A 19,575-nucleotide genomic window follows, 5' to 3' on the forward strand; every position below is an offset into this window, starting at 1 on the left:
TTGAAAAGACAAAGATTGAGAATGTCGGATAAGACGGAGAATATGAGAATGGAGGCGACCCGATGGATGGACTCAGTCACAGCGACACTGGGCACAAATCTTTCGGCCCTCAGGATACAAGTGGAGGAGAGAACATTCTGGAGGAACTCTGATCATTAAGGCTCTGCATCGACTCAACAGCGCTTAAGTTTACTGACTACAGCTCTTTAAATTTGTTTGCAGGGAAACACAACCTGCCATCATATATGGTTTTTCATAAGTGTTTGTAAATTTATAAATTGATTATATGATTTCTTTCTCTGCATCGCTGGGCAAACAAATGGCAAGTTCTCTAAAGAGTGCACAATCGAATTTTAACACAGTATATGCCCAGCATACAAACGATCTACCTATCCATCTATGATCCTCCCATGCCGTAATGTCTAATCATTAACAGTTAACAACTTATACTCTGCATGGGTAGGTAAACTGGTCTTTCATCGCCCAGTCAGACAGACTTACAGTGATACTAATGCTCTTCATATGCACTGGATGACTCTTGTTATGAAACCACAGCCAAAGACTAAAGAGTTTCCTCTGAACTATGTCTCCCATATTTGCTCATCCCAGTCCACCGGTGTCAATCCTGAACCTGTTTTTCCATCTTGTTTATGATCGGCTTTCCCAGTTGTCAGTTCTGCAAGAAGTATGAGCTGTTAGAATATCACGGAGCTGAAATCACATTGCTTTCTTACAGTGTCAATGAAATTAGTGCGTTCAGCAGATGTTCAAGCTTAAAATATTTCATTCTTCAGGATACCTTGAGATATTAAAAAAATATGTGAGTCCCTGCTATTGATAGAATATGTCAAGGATGCGTAATTTGAATTTTTAGGTAATAATAAGATGCTATAGCTGTCAAAGCCGTCACACCACGTGTACACACTATAAGTGGATGGATCAGTTCGCACTGCTGATAGGTGACATATTGTTGTCTATGATAAATTAACGTGTCGTATGAAATGTGTGATTTGTAGTTTTTACTAGTTTTGTTCCTTTAAGCAGTCTTGTACTCATATCAGATACAATATTTACTCTGGCTGTGAGCAAATATCACCCGCTTTGTTGGGCAGGAAACGTTATTTTTTTTCCCTTGATGAGTTCTCGTGTTGTTGTTATAACAGAGCCGCTGAACGCAAGTGAACGAGGTCATTAGGCTCGTAATGTAGGCATTTGTGATGGAATTACTGTGCAACAGTTGACAAAGGCCACTTGGCTCTGAACGCAGAGGCGGTTCACAAAGGGGAAATGCATTCCTCTGTTCAGTGTCACAATGCGCGATGGTAGAATGGAGACGGCGTTGCGTGGAGGCGCGGCTCCTCGTTGGTCGGATCCCTGCCAAGCCGAGAGGCTCCGGCCAATCAGGAGCCGGGAGCCTCGCCTTCCACCAGAACCCGCAGCCGGAGCGGAATCAGAACTTCCCACTCCAGCGGGCTGCCATGCCGAGGAAGGATCAGGTCGTCCTTCAGCGACAACAGAGGTGGATGGTGTTGGGTTTCAGATCTAGACTCGCCTTTGGGTGGAGGAGCTGTTGATTACTGTGAGAAGCCAATGCTTTGGGTGCAAGGAGCTCTATGAGACTGGAAAAGGTAAAAGGTTCTGCTTTTCTTGGAGAGAAAAGACAGGATAGGTTCCCTTTCCCACTCCGTGGCTCTTGGCAGAGCTATTGTCCGTGAAAAAGTCCCGCTCATCTGGAAGGCGTGGATGAGAGGTAGCCCTGTAAGAAGGTCTGTGGCATCTCACTAAGTCCTGAAGATAGAGGGGAGAGTGGAAGAGCAGGTGGAAGCTTTTTTCTGAACGTGGGGCGAAGCTTTGAAACACCGTCCGCCGACCCCGTCCCCCTTTCCTGGCCCTGGATGTGGCCATTGAGTCGACAGTGATCCAAAGCCAGGAAGATCAAGAGGACCAGAGGAACGGGACGAGAACTTACTGGATAATCGGCCATGAGGGAACAGGTAAATTCGTGCAGGAAAAGCTTTCCGTAGCCTGGGGCGAGATGATGAAGAGAGATAATGGGCATCGAGTAGCAGATGTAACCTGTGCAGTAGTTCAGCCAAGGAAACGGAGGCATGGCTTTGTGGCTATCGCGACCCGCCAAACATCAGCGAAGCCCCGTGTTTTTCCGGGCAGGCCGGAACAGTGCGGTGGGCGTACCTTGGACTCACGCTGAGTTCAGCGATTGTCCTCTGCTGAAAAAACAATGCGAAAGACCACAGTTTCTTTACCAGAGCACAGCACTCAAAAAGTCTCGGCTGCGCAGCTGTGATAACATTTTGTGGTCAACCGAGGGACGAAACACTCAACCTCTCTGCTCAGGAAAGTGCACGGTACAGGTGCAACCCATAATTCTCCGGCTTTTACTAATAACATAGACAACGGAAGGTGATTTATCTCAATATGTCTTGAGGGCTGAGATCCAACAGGAGGCTCCATGGACACTCGGTGCACTCAGACTTGCTCGGGACACTGTGCACAATTCCATGCCAAGGTAAACAGCTTTGGCTGCTGATTTCACGTGGACCGCATGATCCCATGCTGGGACCACAACACACTACGTTCCTGTTTAGGAAAAAAGTTAACGATCCACCTCTGTGCTGCTCTCCAAACGCACGCTATCTGGAAATCTTTATATAGACGCAACCTTTGGCTGGACATGCCCGCTCTGAGAACGCAGGTTCTCCAGTGTGGTCAGACATTCCAGGAGATACGGAGACAAACGGAGCACTTACGGGACGCGAGTGTTGTTTAACTTCAGGGAAGTGTTGTGGGAATGTAGATAGGCCAATCAAGGCTTTTTTAACCAGTGGTTGATATTTACAAGTGCTGTAGCCCAGTGCAGTATTCTGTGCTATGTCACCTAAAAATACATATATCGTTTCCAGCATCACGGGAGGTGTGGTGGTGCTGTGGGTTTAACTGGGTCCTGCTCTCCGATGGGTCTGGGGTTCGAGTCCTGCTTGGGGTGCCTTGCGAGGGACTGGTGTCCTGTCCTGGGTGTGTCATCTCCCCCTCCAGCCTTCTGCCCTGTGTAGCCAGGATAGGACCTGGCTTGCTGCGACCCCGCTTGGGACAAGTGGTTTCAGACAACGTGTGAGTTTCCAGCATTTCACTCGAACACCATTAGCACAAACTTCCTTCTTACCTGTTTCAAAGCACACAATATGGATTTGACACCAGATAACTGATGATAATGTTTTAGATTTTTCCTTTGGACTTTTTGAAATTCTTGAATTTGCTGACCCAGCGTAGAAACGTAAAGGATAGCAAAGTATGACGGGCAACAGGTGGCGTGGTGGTGAGAGATGACATCTTGGACTCAAAGGTTTGAATCCACCTCCTGTTGAAGTACCCTTGATCAAGGTACTTGGCCTGAATTGCTACAGTAAAAATTCTCCAGTTCTATGAATACTTATAAGCAGCTTAACATTGTAAGTGACATCAGAGAGAAGTATCAACCAAATGAATGGATGAATACGTAAATGCTATTATTTATAACTTATCGCACCGTGACTGTTAAGATGAAGGGGGAGCTTGACCTCCGGTCGGAGGGACTTATGAACAAAGTGACCATAACTGGGAACGGGGCTGTCATTTTGTTCAGGATCTGCTGTTTTTGTATAAATAAGCTAAATGCGAAATGTCTTTGTGTAAAAGCATCTGTGCATAGTGTATGAATCTGTGTGCTGTTGTCCTGATGTGATCAGTCAAAGCGAGGGGTCAGAAGACACATGTGGACGGGGCGAGCTCCGTGCCCGAGCACCGGTCTGTTCTTGGCGTGGCAACACGCAGGATTCCCACGATCAGCAGCTCAGAAATAACGCGAGGAAGACGAAGGAGCGAAGAACACCGATTATTCTAATGGAGAGGGGCGAGCTCGAGTCGCAGCGCACGCACACATCCGAAAAACAGCGAAGCACGGAGCACGCTCCTTTCTGTTGACGTTGGCCTCTGTGCTGTAAATCTGCATGATTAATAATTTTACACAAAGTGGATTAGGGTTTAACGACATTTTTGGCACGGCATTCTTGCGTTTACAATCTGCTTGCATTAACATTACATAGATCTTGCATTTATTTGTTGCTACGTGGTTACTGCTGAGTTGTTCTGCATTGAATAACAACCAGATTTTAATTGATTTATCGCACGCCTTTCTCCAAGGCGACTTACGATGTTGGAGTGTACACTAGGCTTCATACAATTACCTTGCTCGGGGTACTGCTACAGCATGGGTCATTTGATAACGGCTACGCCTGCCGCCCACATAAATAAATATGCTTAGATAGGATAAAAATAATGTAAAATTAAAACAAATAAATACGTTTTCCAAATCCATCCGTTCATCCATTGTCAACAACCGCTGTGCCACAAGCCTCTACGTAGGCTCTTCCAAGCCTCTATGCAAGGCTGAAGGGGGAGGAGACACACCCAGGATGGGACGCCAGTCCGTCGCAATGCACCCCAAGCGGGACTCGAACCCCAGACCTGCCACATAGCAGGCATATTTGGCAAATTATAAACATAAATATAAAATCCACTTGTGAGCAGAGGTACCCAACAGTGTATCTATTTCCTACGTCGATCTGGGCAGGAGTTCGCTGATGTGCCAGCGTTTAATTGAGATCACTTCTTGTCTTTAACTGCCTCTGTGGTCTACAGAGGTAAAAGGATGAGTGTGATGGGATGAGGTTAGACCCCACCTTGCCCTGACTCCCATTCAGTCCACACCCGACAGCAAAAGGAGATTTAACTGTACTGCATGCTTTGTAGTGTTTTTCTGTCCACCCATGCTCCCCTTTCCTATGTCAGGAAGTCAAGAAAAAACACAGCGCACAGAGGAAATGAAATCACTAATTTGATTTCCCACTTATTTTTCCATGCAGGGGCTTGTGGCACAGCTCTCCTGCCACTGCCCTTGTGTTTGCATGCGAACAGGGGACGTTTCAGGTGCCGGCGTGAACGTTATCTCGGCCGACTCTGTAAACACTTCTACTCCTCTTTTGCTTGACCAGTAAGTGTTGTGTCTAACAGCACGAATTTTGGTTTGCAGGTGAATAAACTGACGAATAGGCTGTGTGCGAAATACTATGAAACGTTCCCAAAGCCCGAGAGTGGGTCCCCAACTGTCTCCATAAGAAGTGGGCTGGAATCCCACCTCCTGCTGTAGTACCCTCGATCAAAGTTCTTACCCTGAAGTGATACAGTAAATTACCCAGCGAAATAAATTAGTAAATCATTGTAAGTTCATTGTAAGCTTTTTTCGAGAGACATGCCAGCTGCAAAAAGATTAATGTACTCCTGTGACTGCGATTAATGGAGATATGTGTGAAAGTGCGATACATTAGATAGGTCCATGTTTTCGAGTATGATAAGTTCTTGCCAGTCTGTTGTCGCCTCATAAAGTGGAAAAATTCTTTTTTAAAGTGCAAACAGGTGCCACCGTTTGCTGATAAAAGCCACGGCGAAAGCCTCGTTTCTGACGCGAACGCCTCGTGGAGGATCTGGCATCTGAAAAGAGCCTGGACCGTACGCGTCGGGGATCCGGGCCCAGGTGGGCTTTGTCCGCTCGTCCGACACCTGGAGACGGACGCACCGCTGTTTCTTGAACCCAGGATGAGTGCGGGGTGATTCGATCCGGCCTGTACCGGTGTCGCAGGAAGGTTCGCGACGAGGAGGAGTCGATCTGGGCATTTGGAGGCCCAGGAGCCTTTATTAAATGGAACACCGAAGGCATTAAGTGTTTCTGTGCTTCCAGACATGAGCTGCCGCTTGGCAGAAAAAGCCCCGTTTATCGAGACCAGAAATAAACGTGGAGCTCATTAAGATTAGGTGAGCTCCGACAATAACACGCTGCCGGTGGAAATAATGATAATGACTAAAAATAAAACGTTCCGGCACATTCTGCCTGTAATACAAAGAAGATTTCTGTTCTGTTAATAACAGTTATATCTCACGTTAACGTTGCTGTGCGGTGCTGCTCCGAGGTTTTGTTATTGCTCGGTGACGGAATCGGCACGGTATTTCGGGTGATCTGCGCTCGGTGTTAGATTCCACTAGCGGCTGTGAAACCAGCAACTCCCAGGTTCAGAGATGTCGGAGTGTCTGCAAACGGCCAAATTTGGTCATCTGCAGCTGGATTCCGGTCAAGAGTGAACCTTGGAGCTTCCAACTGCAAGGTAAAAGTTTTTCTCTGCTATTGGACAATGAACCATAATGAGCGGCCAATGGGATCTGAGTGGATCGTAGGGCAACCAATCATATCTGATTTGACTTTAGGGCAGCCAATCAGAACTTAGCTGAACTGTCTCATGCTGTGCTGTGCACGCCCATGGTGGTGTGGACTGGAGAGAAACCGTTTTGCGAAATACATATTACGGCATCTGCATGAACGATCCCCCGCTCTGCTGAGGTCCCAGGGACGTCTCTCAACCGTACAGCATGTGTGTTCCATGCTGCTTGGTCAAAGCCCCACTTCCCATGGTGGAAAGGGAACTGGGGCTTTGACCAAGGATCTGCAGCCCTAAGGTCCCCACTGTTGTACTTTTGACCTTAAGCAAAACACCTGTTTGGATGGGGAAGGTGTGCCGGACAAAAAATTAAACTTAAAAGGTGATCTCTGGAAAGCAAAAGTGTTGAAACAATGGTCCAAAGCAGTTGATCCTTTGCTCCCAGCTGCATGGTATCGATGAGGGTCAGAAATAGCAAAGAAATGCCCTAATCCCTTGATGTTCAATAAGGAACTGTGTTGTGCCTTTTTAACATCCTTCCCGAGTCAGAGGTCGCCCCCCTCTCAGCTTGTTTATTCCACTGTGGGAAGAGTGCTGCGAATGCACAAGCAACGATTGAGGTGCTGTAATTGGAATCGATGAAGCTCCATCGCTGGGCGGCGATCGGGCCAAGTTGCAAACTGCGCTGTGCGAATTGATACGAACTGACTCGGCCCGCCTACAGCAACGCAGCTCCCGGAATGTCACGGGAGGCCTCGAAACTTGCCGCGTTCCCGCAGAATTCCCGGCCCTCCTACCACATGTCGGACGGGAAGCCCTACGATTAACTTGCGTATGGTGATCCTAGCCCAACATGTGACAGGAAGCTCATTCTGTTTTGTCTTTTTTTCTCCCCCTCCCATTGCCACCTTCACCTCCTTTTCCTCACCCTCCGTTTTACCCGTTCAGTCATAACCAGAGGACGACGACTTTTCGACACCCCGTGACGGGAGAGATATCCCCTGAAAATATTGACTTCTTCCTGCAAGAACAGTGAGTACTTCCTTCGGGTCTGTTCTCCGCATAACAGTCTGGATGAGTAATACGCTCAAGGCGTTACTATCACTATTGTTTGTTCATGACCAATCGGTGTTTATCATTGACTTTTGTCTGATTTTGACTGACAACACAATTTATTTAGCTTAAGAAGCAGTGATTGTAAATAACATGTTTGAATAAGTGCGATAAGTTTAAAACGGCCGTTCCCATAGTCAGAGATTTTTTTAAAAACTGTAAGTTGCTCATATTTTAGTAAAGGGTGACCTTTCAGTCTACTTTAATCGCATGGACTGTGGTAAGAAGTGTTGTTTTGCGTTTTGCTAATGTGCAAATAGCAATTTTTTTAAGACCTGTGATAAATTGATCAAGTTGAAGCAGTGGAACCCATATTATTTAAATAATACCAAAGTATTATTCTTTGGCAGTATTTTGATTTACTTCTAACTGCTATTGGAGAGCTGCAGTTATACATCTAATTTTAGATTTGTACAGTTCTAGATGCTCACAAGCTATGTTAATTAATAGTACCGATGTGTTAATATGCTATTGAACATGTTGCATAAATGAGTGTCTTTTATTTGGCATAGCTATACCCTGCTGTGTTAAACTGCACAGAGATTGAGCTGGTGTCCAAGTCACATTCAAACCATCAGCCCTGGAACTGTGAGGCACCAGCGCTACCTGCTGTGCCAGTGTTATATCAATATGTGCTACGGGGGTAAACATCCACATGCACGTTTCAGCACATAAATGACTGTCTCACTTTCTTTTAATAAAAATGTTTCAAATAGCCCACAAAACTCACTCAGAAAACAATATTCTAAGCTATGTAACTGCTGCAGGTCGATGTAGTAGACTGTGACACTGACCTTGTTGACATAGCCCGTTCGACAGGAATGAGCCGTTAGGTTCCTGTGTACTTACGCCCTGTGTTGCCGAGCTAGGCTCCGGCTCCCCGGGACCCCGTATGGGACAAGCGGTTCAGACAATGTGTGTGTGTGTGTGGGTTCCTGTGTAGTCAGATATATAGTTTTCACATCATCACATCCTCTAAAAAACTAACAGAAGATCCTTATGGATGTGGAGAGGAGCTCATGAGTCAAAATAATTTACCTCTTGGGAGAAGCATATCAGACAACGGAACAATAGCAGTTATAGTTACTGCAGTGTTTTTGAGAGAATGTGGCATTCAGAATTAGAGTAGGCTACAAAAAAATCTCATCATTCCCATGCTTAGTTTAATCTGAATGCGGTTTTTCTGTGGAGAATAATGGAAATGATCAGTATTCTGAAAGCGCAGCATTCTGTGTTGAAGACAAAATTACCAATGCGAAAAACTATTAGCCTTGGTGTCTTTTACTGTGTCAATTATTCTCATATTTGAATCGGTTCAAATGGCAAGAAGCAGAGTGCTGAATTACGCAGAACAATTTGCTATAAATTAACTATTACTTAACTGACATTTTTCTCCAAAGTCGCTCAAAATGTTAAATTTGTATACTGAACTAAGATGCAGTACTTACAGTACTTATTTGCATGCCTGGGTGATTTTTACTGTATAATTGAGGATAAGTATTTTAATCAAAAGTACTAGAGCAGAAGCAGGGATTTTAATTTAGGACCTTTGGTTGCCCTAACAACTGTACCATCTGCTGCTTGATTAAGAACTAATATAGATTAACTATTAATTTATTAATATTATCAAGTGTTGTTGCATAACTATATGGATACAGACTGTTTTATACTGTGAAAACAAGTCTTGGAATAAGGGTGACCTTTTAGCCTGTGTTACCATCTCCGTCAGTAATGGGTGTGCTCTTCGGTCTCTTTCTACACCACATCCGTCACACTGATGCATTTATTGTGAGGACCACAGATTTTGGGTCTGTTGTCATCAATGTTCCTGATGCACTCCAGAACAAGTGCAACACTGCAGTTTATGCTGGGAGGTGCGGCCATTCCTCTCGGGTCGTGCCCTAGTTGGACAGCGGCCTGGAACATCTCTTCTACCTGATGTTACCCTTTTCCCTTCCTGGGGAAATTCTCGTGGGAATTGTTCATGGGAGTATTCCTCCATCTCTTGTAAAGACAATGGCAGTAAATTATTAGGGGAAAGTGGGAGGGAGCCCATAGTCCAAGAGTCAGAAGTGGGGTGTGATCCAGGGCCGAAGAGCAACATTGCCGGGCGGTTATTAACGCATTGTCTTCTAGAATTACCTTCACACTACTCTCTGAGTTTGATGTCAGTCCAAACTGGAAACACCTTAGGCAACATTCCACGAAATCTCAGTGAGGGGCTGTTTCAAGGGAGCAGGAGAAAGAAGCAGGTCTTAGTGTCAGGAGTACCAGGGTTTGGACCGATCCACTCCCTTGTGCTTGCTGGCTCTGGGGCAAACATCAGGAAAGCTGTCTAATTTAGCCGCTGAAAAATTTGCTTAACAGGTTTTTATTTTTCTCCGGACTGATGTAATAGATTGATCCAGATTTATTGATTTGTGTTTGTATGATTGGCTTTTTTGGAAAATCCAGTTTGCGCAGTCATTTTACATAAGAGCGAGGTGCTGACCATCTGCACAGCTCTTTACTTACAGTCAACTTCACGTAACAAAGCTGTTCTGTTGTAGATGGGTTCTGATCCGATAATGTGCTGTATGGGCTTTTCAATAAAGCATCCTGATGACAGTGTTTTTATAGCACAAGATTCACTTCTACCGATTTTTAACAAGGTTGCTAACCGAAGCACACCTAACTGCCATGTCCACAACTCTACTGAGAGCATCTCTATAATACATAGACATACATTATTATTATACTGTATAATGACTGTATAATGCACATTCACTTGCCTTATAAACCTTCCACTTGGATGTAGTGTCATGCATCTCAGGAGAAAGAAATCATTGAGTTTCCCCTTTAAACTCAATCTTCTGGGTCTCCAGTTGGCTTTCACAAACCATTTGCCGCTATTAATGAGTGCTGTTCAGGCCAAACTATCTGTTAATGATTTGGACAAACTTGTGAATCAATTTATTGAAATTCCTGTGGCAGTGCCCTGATGCGCTATTTCCATCCATCCAATCATTTTCTAGGCCGCTTAGTCCTTCTAGGGTCACGGTGGCAATAGGGAGAGCAGAGAAGCCCAGACGTCCCTGTCCCTTGTGACTTCCTCCAACTCACCTTGGGGGATCCCCAGCTGCTCCCAGGCCAGCTGGGACATATAATCTCTCCAGCAGGTCCTGAGCCGACCTCGGGGTCTTGTCCCAGTTGGCCGTGCCTGGTATACTTCCAAAGGGAGGCACCCAGGGGGCATTCTTAGAGGATGCCTGAACCGCCTCAACTGGCTCCTCTCAATGTGGAGGAGTAGCGGCTCTACTCTGACTTCCTCTCGGATGACCAAACTCCTCACCCTGTGACGGAGAGTGAGTCCCACCACCCTGTGGAGAAAACTCATTTCAGCCGCTTGTATCCGCGATCTTGTTCTTTCGGTCATTACTCAGAGTTCATGACCATAGGTGAGGATAAGGACGTTGATCGACCGGTAAATAGAGAGCTTTGCCTTATGGCTCAGCTCCCCCTTCACCACTACAGTCCGATACAGTGACCGCATTACTGCTGCCGCTGCTCCCAGTCTGCGGCCGATCTCACGCTCCCTTCTCCCCTCACTCGTGAACAAGACCCCAAGATACTTAAACTCCTCCACCTGGGGCAAACTCTCTCCCCTTACCTGGAGGGGGCATGCCATCCTTTTCTGTGACAGAAGCATGGACTCAGACTTTGAGGTGCTGATCCTCATACCACCTGCTTCACACTTGTCTGCAAACTGTTTCAGTGTCTGGTGGAGGCATCCATGTGATGATGCCAAAAGGACAAGATCATCCACAAAAAGCAGAGACATCACCTTCCCGTCCCCGCATAGAATGCCCTCCTGACCTCGGCTGGAAAACCACAAAACAGGAGTGCAGACAAGGCACAACCTTGGCAGAGTCCAACACCCACAGTGAACAGACTTAACTTAATACCGAATATGTGGACACAGCTCTTGCTCCGTGTGTACAGGGACCAAATGACCTGCAGTAGTGGCCCTGGCACCTCCATACTCCTGAAGCACCTCCCACAGAATTTCTTGGGAACACTGTCGTAGGCCTTCTCCAAGTCCACAAAACACATGTAGAATAGAATTAGCGAACTCCCATGCCTCCTCAATTATCTGTGGAGGGTAAAAAGCTGGTCCACTGTTCCACGGCCAGGACGGAATCCACATTATTCCTCTTCGATCTGAGGTTCAGCTATCGGCCGGAGCCTTTCCAGCACCCGGGCATAGACTTTCCCAGGGAGGCTGAGAAGTGTGATACCCAGATAGTTGGCACACGCTCTCCGGTCCCCTTTCTTAAAGATAGGGACCACCACCCCACTTTGCCTATCCAAAGGCACTGTCTCCGAGATCCAAACAGCCAGGGCCTTAAGAAGTTCTGGGCAAATCTCATCCACCCCCGGTGCTTTGCCCCTGTGGACCTTCCCAACTACCTCAGTGACTTCCACCAGGGAAATGGCCTCTGATACCCCAGGAGCCTCTGGCCCTAACTTCTGTAAGGGAGGCATATCTCACAGGTTTAGGAGTTCTTCAAAGTGCTCCTTCCACCTCCCAACAGTGTCCTCATTTGAGGTCATAGTTTCTCCACCTTTACTGAGCACAACTTGAACTAAGCTCCTCCAACCCCTCCTGTGCTGTGGGATGGATCTCCCGAACCTCTTTGAGGCCGACTGAAAGTCATTTTCCATGGCTTCTCCAAACTTCTCCCGTGCTGTGGATTTTGCTTCTGCAACCTCAGCTGCTGTCATCTTTTTTGCCTGCCGAGTCAGGAGTCTCAATAGCCATGATGCGCTTTGTATTTTTGGAAATATTTTGCATTACTTGCCTGTGATTCTGAAGTGTCCTCTGTAATCTGCATACTTTGTGTGAAAGAGAAATAAGAATATACATAGTGCTGCTTGAAAGCAGGTGAACTCCCTGTGTCCCTTAGTTTTACCACAAAGTGTTAATTTAATGAGAAGCAGTCTTTCTCACGTGAAATAATAGGTGTGTAATGACCAATTCCCTATGTTGCTTTAAAGGAAGTCACGTGTGTAGTAGAAAAAATGGAAGTAGTGCGGGCGCAAATATAAGCGAACCCCAATTTGCATTGGTTAAAACAAGTAGGTAAGTAGACTCAGGTGTGTAAATCATAATCATTCATTAATTTTATGAATGAAGTTTAAGATTTAGATTTTATACAAGAATAATGATCATACATACAGGGTTTGCATTTCAAGCATCACTGTATGTGTATAAAGAAAACTTAGTCAGCTTATGTATCTCACTTTGTCCTTGCTGCAGAAATACAACTTAAAGTGTAGCTTAGAATGGTTATTTGGCCTTTTTTATTAATGGCCTTATTATTAAAAAATAGTATTGCAACCTCCCGACCTTGACAAATAGACTGTGAGGACCCTGAGATCTGAAATACGATATAATTCCAGTGTGTTCTGCATTTGCTCATGTTCTGAGTATCTGGAAGAAAGTCAGGAGCTCCTCACCTGTGGAACCTACTCCAGTGTTAGGTAGGCAATTGATGAGCAGTGGCCATTCAGGGGTCGCAAGGTGGAACAGTGCTAAAGCATCTCATTGAATTCTTTCACACTGTTTGTACTCTGTCGGTGCGAGAGGGTCCGAAAGAAGCGGCTGACTAGTTCCGTCCCTTGCCGTGCGGTCCAACACTGCTATCGTCGAGTTCAGCCCAAACATCAGCCTGCAAGTTGTTGACCGTGGGGTTTATCCGTTGACATGACTTCTCTAGCTTCAGCCGAATGCCACCCCTGTTTGGTGTCTCACTCGCTGCTCCAGAGCACTGGAATTTAGGATATGTTTAAAACCCTGCGGGTCCCTGGAAGGTGCAGTTTGATTATGTCCCCTGGGAATCTGGTTTAGATGTCGGAATGCGAGGTTACATAAATTAGCTCAGAAACAAGGTACTTTGTTACACGACTCCCTTCCCTGGGAAGACATCTCCATATCCTGTTTTGGTGGAGATTCTGAGTACCTGGATATTTTTAAACTCTAAAGAAATTCTTTGTATATTAGCGTCGGTATGAATATTTGAACGTAACACCGAGACCAAGTCCTCGTCTATGTCATGAGCAGGCAATCTTTATTTTTCAATCTGGTAGTTTTGTCCAGTCGACGTTCTTTACTGATAAATTATTTGTTCTTGTGTCAGACTTTTGTTGCTCTGGAGGCTGAGGATGTGCTTTGTCAGGCATTGTGAGTTTCCTATAGGCCGTTTCTCACTGTTTCCTACACAGAGGTCAAAGGTCAGGCACATCTTACACAGGTCGGCCGCTTCCCGTTTCCTCTGTTTTTCTTTTCTCAGCCCGCATCCCTGCATGTCCAAACCGGAGTCGAACCAGAGGCCTCCCAGCGTGGCGAGCGAGTCCTCCACAGCCATGACCTCGTCCACAGTGAACCCGCCCTCGGGAGCAAAGGTGAGGAAGGACGAGGCCTGGAACTGCTGGTTGACGATACATCACACGTACCACAAACCCATTCGCTTCACTTCCCGGACATCAGTTTTCCAGTGTTGTTGGAGTCTAGACTGATTCATCCATGTCAATATGTACTTTTCAGGATTAATTGGGCAAAAATATTCTCACTGATTAACGAATTAGAGGGACAGTTATGAAGTCTTTTCACAGCTTCAGGTTCAGTTTGAATAAGTTATGCGGCTTCATTTACCGATTCATTCATTCTAACTTCAAATTCCTTAGATTCGACTAGAAACATTCAGCTTTTTCCAGATTTTAGCTGAAGTCGTGAAAGAAAAGATATCTTTAGAAACGTCATTCTCTGGTTCTTATCTGTTTTGTTATTTGTACATCTTTGGCACCATTCGTGAAACCTTGTGCTTTGTCTAAGACTTAGCCTGCATTCCAGAAAAGTTCAGGAATTTGTAAGAAGCCTTGATCTTGTTTTGCAGTGCTCGCTCAGCTGCAGGTCATTAAAAGTTGCCACCCAGGAAGTTGTCGTTCTGGGTTCGAATGGCTCACATCTACCAAAGTGGCGTCTCCAAAGCCAACCAATTTGGCCGGATTTAGAACAAAAAGTTTTGACTAATGTGCCGTCGAGGGTAATACCTGCCGAAATCCAAAGAAATTGTCCCACTTTGCCGGGTCTTGCAAATGGAAATCCAGTGGGAAATATATTGTAACGACCCCGCGTTACTGTTTTAGGAGGGAGTGTGTGCTTAATGTAAATAGTTGCATTATGGGAAATCTGTAAATAATCTCTGTAACCGCTGGGGGCACTTCGGGGGGAAATGGTGGGTTGACTGTGTCTGCCAGTGTGTTGGGAGAGAACCTAGGGGCACTAGGCTGGCTGGCTGTAAGCAAAGGTCCTGGAGGAAACGGGGTCCTCGGACCGAGAGCATCATTTCCCTTGTGCCGGTGTTCGAATAAATCGTTCGTTATGAATACTGCATCCGCGTTCCTATTCGCCCCATCCAAACCCACGACGCTGCGCGCCACAATATAGTATTGTTATATAAACATACTGGTTTCTCCTTATCTTATTAAGAAAATTGTTATTACATAATGCTATATATTCCTTTGCAACAGGCAGATTTAAAACATTTTTTAATTCTCACGCTTATTTGGCACTTTTCTTCAAATCCGCTTACAATATTAAGTTACTTATAATCATTTACCCATTTATACAGCTGTATAACGTTATTGGTGCAATTTAGGGTAAGTACCTTGCTCAAGAGTACTACAGCTGGAGGTGGGATTGAAACCTGCGACCCTTGGATCAAAAGGCAGCAGGTCTCACCACTACTCTGCCAGCTGTACAACTCTTACACCCAAATAATGCACTGCTTTAGTGCGTGGTCGAAACTGGGAAACAAAGAACCCCCATATGCTACCGTTACTGGTGCCGTTGCCTGTATGTCGTTTCATAGCCCAGCGTACCTTGAACCGTTTATGGTATTTGTCCTAGCAAAACAAGAACATTATAAATTAAGAAAAGTAACAAACTAAGAAAGAGTAACATGAATATAAATGTTACAGTGGCTTGTTACTGTAATAATAAAATTTGAGCAATAGTAACACAGCGTTACAGCACATTATACCTGGCTGTATTTATATGAGTGCCTTTGATCCAGTCCACCGGTAGGAAATGCAATGCTTAATAGAGCTCTGGGCTTGAAGGCATTTGCACTTTTCTCACATTCTTATTTGTCCAAAAGAGTGCAGATAAATAAGCACTAATGGGACAGGAATGAGCATTATGAAGTGTTCCTGTCAGCACGCTCTATGTTGCCACTGCAGGAAAATGGGCGTAATTATCAAAATGTCACGTGTAAATTACAGTAGGGTCAGTATCGACAGGCCCAGACCCTCGTGATCAGCTGTGGTGGTGCCTCCCGAGGCCTCCTGCCAGCCAGATCCTTGGCAGACTCCGCAGATGAACTCGCAGTTAGTAAATGACCCCCTTCTCCCTATCAGTATCGTGTCTGTGTATCGCAGGGCTCCAGGTCCAACGGTAAGGTGCACAGCTTTGGAAAGAGGGACCACGCCATCAAGAGAGACCCCAATGTGCCAGCTGTGGTGAGGGGATGGCTCTACAAACAGGTGAGACCACCCAGCCTGGCAGATCAGCCGTTGGTCATCTCATGGATGCAGGGAAATAAATATTGGTGTTGAATGGGTTGCTCCTCAAAGTACATGCAAAGTGCAACTCAGAGTAAAACAAGTGCATTTTACCACAGGGAAAGAGTCTTAGACACAGACATGCACTTATCAAAGCACAACTTGTTTGTCTGATACCGCAATTTTAGCCGACACATTAAGTGGCTGCCTGTAGAATTGAGAGTCAAATAGTGCATGCAATGATAATGACCGATATTGTGCTTCAGATTTGTGACGTTTTTGGGAGATGAAGAGAGAAATTGATCTGAAAGAAATGTATTTTGAGACCCTTCTTGAATGATGAGAGAGATTCAGCAGTTCTGAGGAAGCGAGGGAGGTCATTCCAGCTGGTAGCATAGTGGTTGGAGTTACTCCCTTTGAATCCAAAGATTGCAGGATCAATCCCCTTTCCTGTTCTACTACCCTCGAGCAAGGTACTTATCCTAAATTGCTCCAGTAAAACTACCCAGGTGCATAAAATCAAATAATGTCTTGCTGCGGCGTAGGGAATGGTCAAGTCCTGTAGGTGTCAGGGTGCTGATCCTTTCGCCATCTTGTAGGCCTGCGCTCACTATTAAATGGTTAGATAAATAAGCCAGTATGCCCTAAAGAACAACTAACATTAGTGCAGATTATTAATTAAACTTTTGTAACACTGAATGATACTAAAGTGATGAGGTCATGAGCGGCGGTTTGAATTTTCCCTTTGGAGCCATCTTTGCAAAATCATTTCCCTCCAGACTGTTTATTTTTAAAAATCCTAGGATAGGGAGTGTGAGTTGAAGGAGCTCTCGTGTTTCCTGCTCCAGGACAGCTCGGGGATGAGGCTTTGGAAGCGAAAGTGGTTCGTTCTGGCTGATCACTGCCTTTTTTATTACAAAGGTGAGTCACACCGCTCAGTGTTCTGACATTCGATGGAATAGAAGCGTCAAAAAACACATATGGTTGTGGCAGTGTTTTTTTTTTATTACTACAGAACTAATGGAACTGCTTTATAGCTGTCCTCCAGCAATATGGATATTATTAGATTTGTGCTTAATGGTGCTTTTTAAAGTGAATGATTGTCAAATGAAAGGGCCTGATGCCACCATTGGATTCGAGTACAGCAGTCAGGGGTATGTAACCTCTACACACACGTAATAAAAGAATAAAAATGGGTGCTGTGGGGAGGATGGGTTTCATTGTTGCCTTCCGAAATATTTTTACTGCATTACATGCTGCAGCAATATAGCCGTTTCTGTTGGAGATATGAACATCATCCAAGGGCACTGGGTAGGCGCTCAGTGCCATTAGGATAAAAACAGCCTGTATTTTGTCTTTGATGAAAACCCATCACACGCTCCTGCGAAACTACTTCACGCACAGAAAGCGGTGGAGCGGAGAGAGGAACGAAACGGGGGCGCGTGCTGCGCTCGGGGTGCGAGTTGTCTCCCGGCGTCAGGTGAACCCCGGTGTAACTCGGTGTAAACGTTTCACGCTGAACTTCCGCGAGGACTCTTCCAAACACACACTTTAAAAGTATTTAAAATCGCGGTTAAATCATTAACCTTTATTTGACGTTTTCTGACAAAGTGACTTACAATGTTCGCTGTGTACGCTAAGCTGGGGGTGGGGATTCAGTTATCTTTTTAGACGAAATTCACACTTTTTACGTGCATTACTGTATTGCTATTATACTGCTTTTTATTATTTTTGCTACATACGGGGAAATCGCTTGTTTCACTCAAGCTGTAACGTTGTGATTCCCGTTTACTTGGAAAGCGTGCTGCGATTCGGCTCTTCCGCCTCCTGCTGAACCCGAGTTCTGCTGCCGAAGCACACGTGTGTAAATCTGTCCCCCAGCATCCCAAATAATGTTGTTATGGGATGCGGCTCACGCGCTCCTCCTTCTGCCGTTTCACAGAGCAGATTGATTTGTGGCCACACATTGGGAACGTCTCCCCGAAGAAGCCTTGAATTATTGTCACTGTGTAGATGTCCAGATGTTTCTGCGGCTGGCTGAAAAAGCCAGCACACACGCTGGCATCGGGAGGTGTGGACCGGGTACTGAGGTCCGTCCGTTTTCACCCCCCCCCCCCATCTGCAGACAGCCGAGAGGAGGCCGCCCTGGGCAGCATCCCCTTGCCCAGCTACGCCATCTGTCCGGTGGAGCCCGCCGACCACATCAGCCGCAAGTACGCCTTCAAGGTGAGGGCCCCCGACAGGCCACTTGGTGCAAAAATGAGCCCCCCAGAAGGAGGCTTGTTTTGGACCTTCAAGGGTGTGAAAAGGGAAGGAGGTAAAGTGATCTGTCTCAATAATGGTGCAGAGCGGTTCAGTCTGAGCTCCGCGTGTGTGTGCGTGAGGCCTCGCTGTCGTTCCAGCATCCGCTGCGTTGGCAGCAGGAAGCTAAGTCACCGTGACCGGGGCGGTGAAAGAACGAGAGCGGCCGCTTTAAAGTTCACGCTGTTTGAGCGACCTTTTCCTTGCACCGTGGTGATTGAGCACCTTGTCTGCGCTGCTCTTCGCTGCGCCCATTAGTTTCCTTTGGAGCATGTAACAGTCCATCTGCCGCAGTCCCCGCCTCTCCTCGGCCGAGTCTCCGCCACGCGAAACCTTAATTTGGGGCACCTTTAGATGCTAAGATTATTATTCCCTGTCTCACTGTTGCTAGTGACATTTAACGATGTTCTCCATGTATGTGAAGTCTGGATTTGCGTTAAAGAAAGAAAACACACACACACACACACACACACACACTTTGCATTTAGGACATAACCAGTGTGATTATGTCACTCCCTAAAGAAGAAGGTAGTAACTATCATAGTTAAAGCATGTCTAAGTTTGTTTATAGTAATGTAACATTTTCTTTGACACCACCTCCTAGTATTATGAACACTTGAGTTACGAATAGTTGAAAATACAAACATTTTCCAATTTTTTTTTTTCCAGTGGTGTTTTCTTCACTTTCCGGTTTACGGTTTTACGCCGCAGTAAAGTGTGTCCGGTTCTCTGGGCGGTTCATTTTCATCGCTGGCTGCGATATAACCGCCATTCGCAGTGACCAATGTGCCATTCACGTTTGATGTGTCGGGAGGCGTTCTGTTGCCGTCCCCCTCAAACGACCGCTCCTCTCTGGGTGTACAGTACTGTACAAGCAGTGCTAAGATTTCATCGCATTCCTATGCAGCCACTGTTGCAGTGGGACCAATTAATTATGCATCGGGCCCTTTCTCTAACGTCTTCTCCTCCTCGCCCTGCAGTCGAAGTCACGGCTAGGTGAAAAGTTCCAAAGCTCGCTGCTGGAGCGTTAATTATTTAGCTGGAACAAGAGAGGTACCCATTACCTCTTGGAGCCGGTGAGTAATTGTACTTTATTGAGAGGGATGTTCGCTGAGGTGGGGGGTGTATGCAGTTACATGCTTTGGCACAGGCTTCTCGGTGCATTTCACCTTCTTTCCCCCTTGTGTTGTGTCAGTTGCACAATGCGTGTGGGATTTGACCGTTTGTGCTCAGCGATTCCGGAAAAGACACGCCTTTCGTTGGATGTAAGAACACCGAGGCGGATGCTGTTTGC

General features: G+C 45.9%; 1 protein-coding gene across 9 annotated transcripts in view; it reads left to right on the forward strand.

Annotated features, from left to right (window-relative positions):
* LOC108934644 (pleckstrin homology domain-containing family A member 7-like) overlaps positions 1–19,575 on the forward strand; it is an 86,276-nt gene that overhangs the window by 40,575 nt on the left and 26,126 nt on the right. For 7 of the 9 annotated variants that reach the window (XM_018752611.2, XM_029256100.1, XM_029256101.1 and 4 more), the window contains 5 exons: positions 7,212–7,295; positions 13,709–13,820; positions 15,858–15,962; positions 16,829–16,901; positions 18,106–18,206. In XM_018752611.2, coding sequence (XP_018608127.2) covers positions 7,212–7,295; positions 13,709–13,820; positions 15,858–15,962; positions 16,829–16,901; positions 18,106–18,206 — 475 coding nt within the window. Of the gene's footprint in view, positions 1–1,395; positions 1,995–6,069; positions 6,213–7,211; positions 7,296–13,708; positions 13,821–15,857; positions 15,963–16,828; positions 16,902–18,105; positions 18,207–19,575 lie in introns of those variants that run through there. The other 2 variants (XM_029256106.1, XM_029256107.1) reach the window with 2 other exon arrangements.

Source organism: Scleropages formosus, chromosome 11 (assembly GCF_900964775.1).
Source record: "Scleropages formosus chromosome 11, fSclFor1.1, whole genome shotgun sequence".
NCBI classification, from domain to species: Eukaryota; Metazoa; Chordata; class Actinopteri; order Osteoglossiformes; family Osteoglossidae; genus Scleropages; species Scleropages formosus.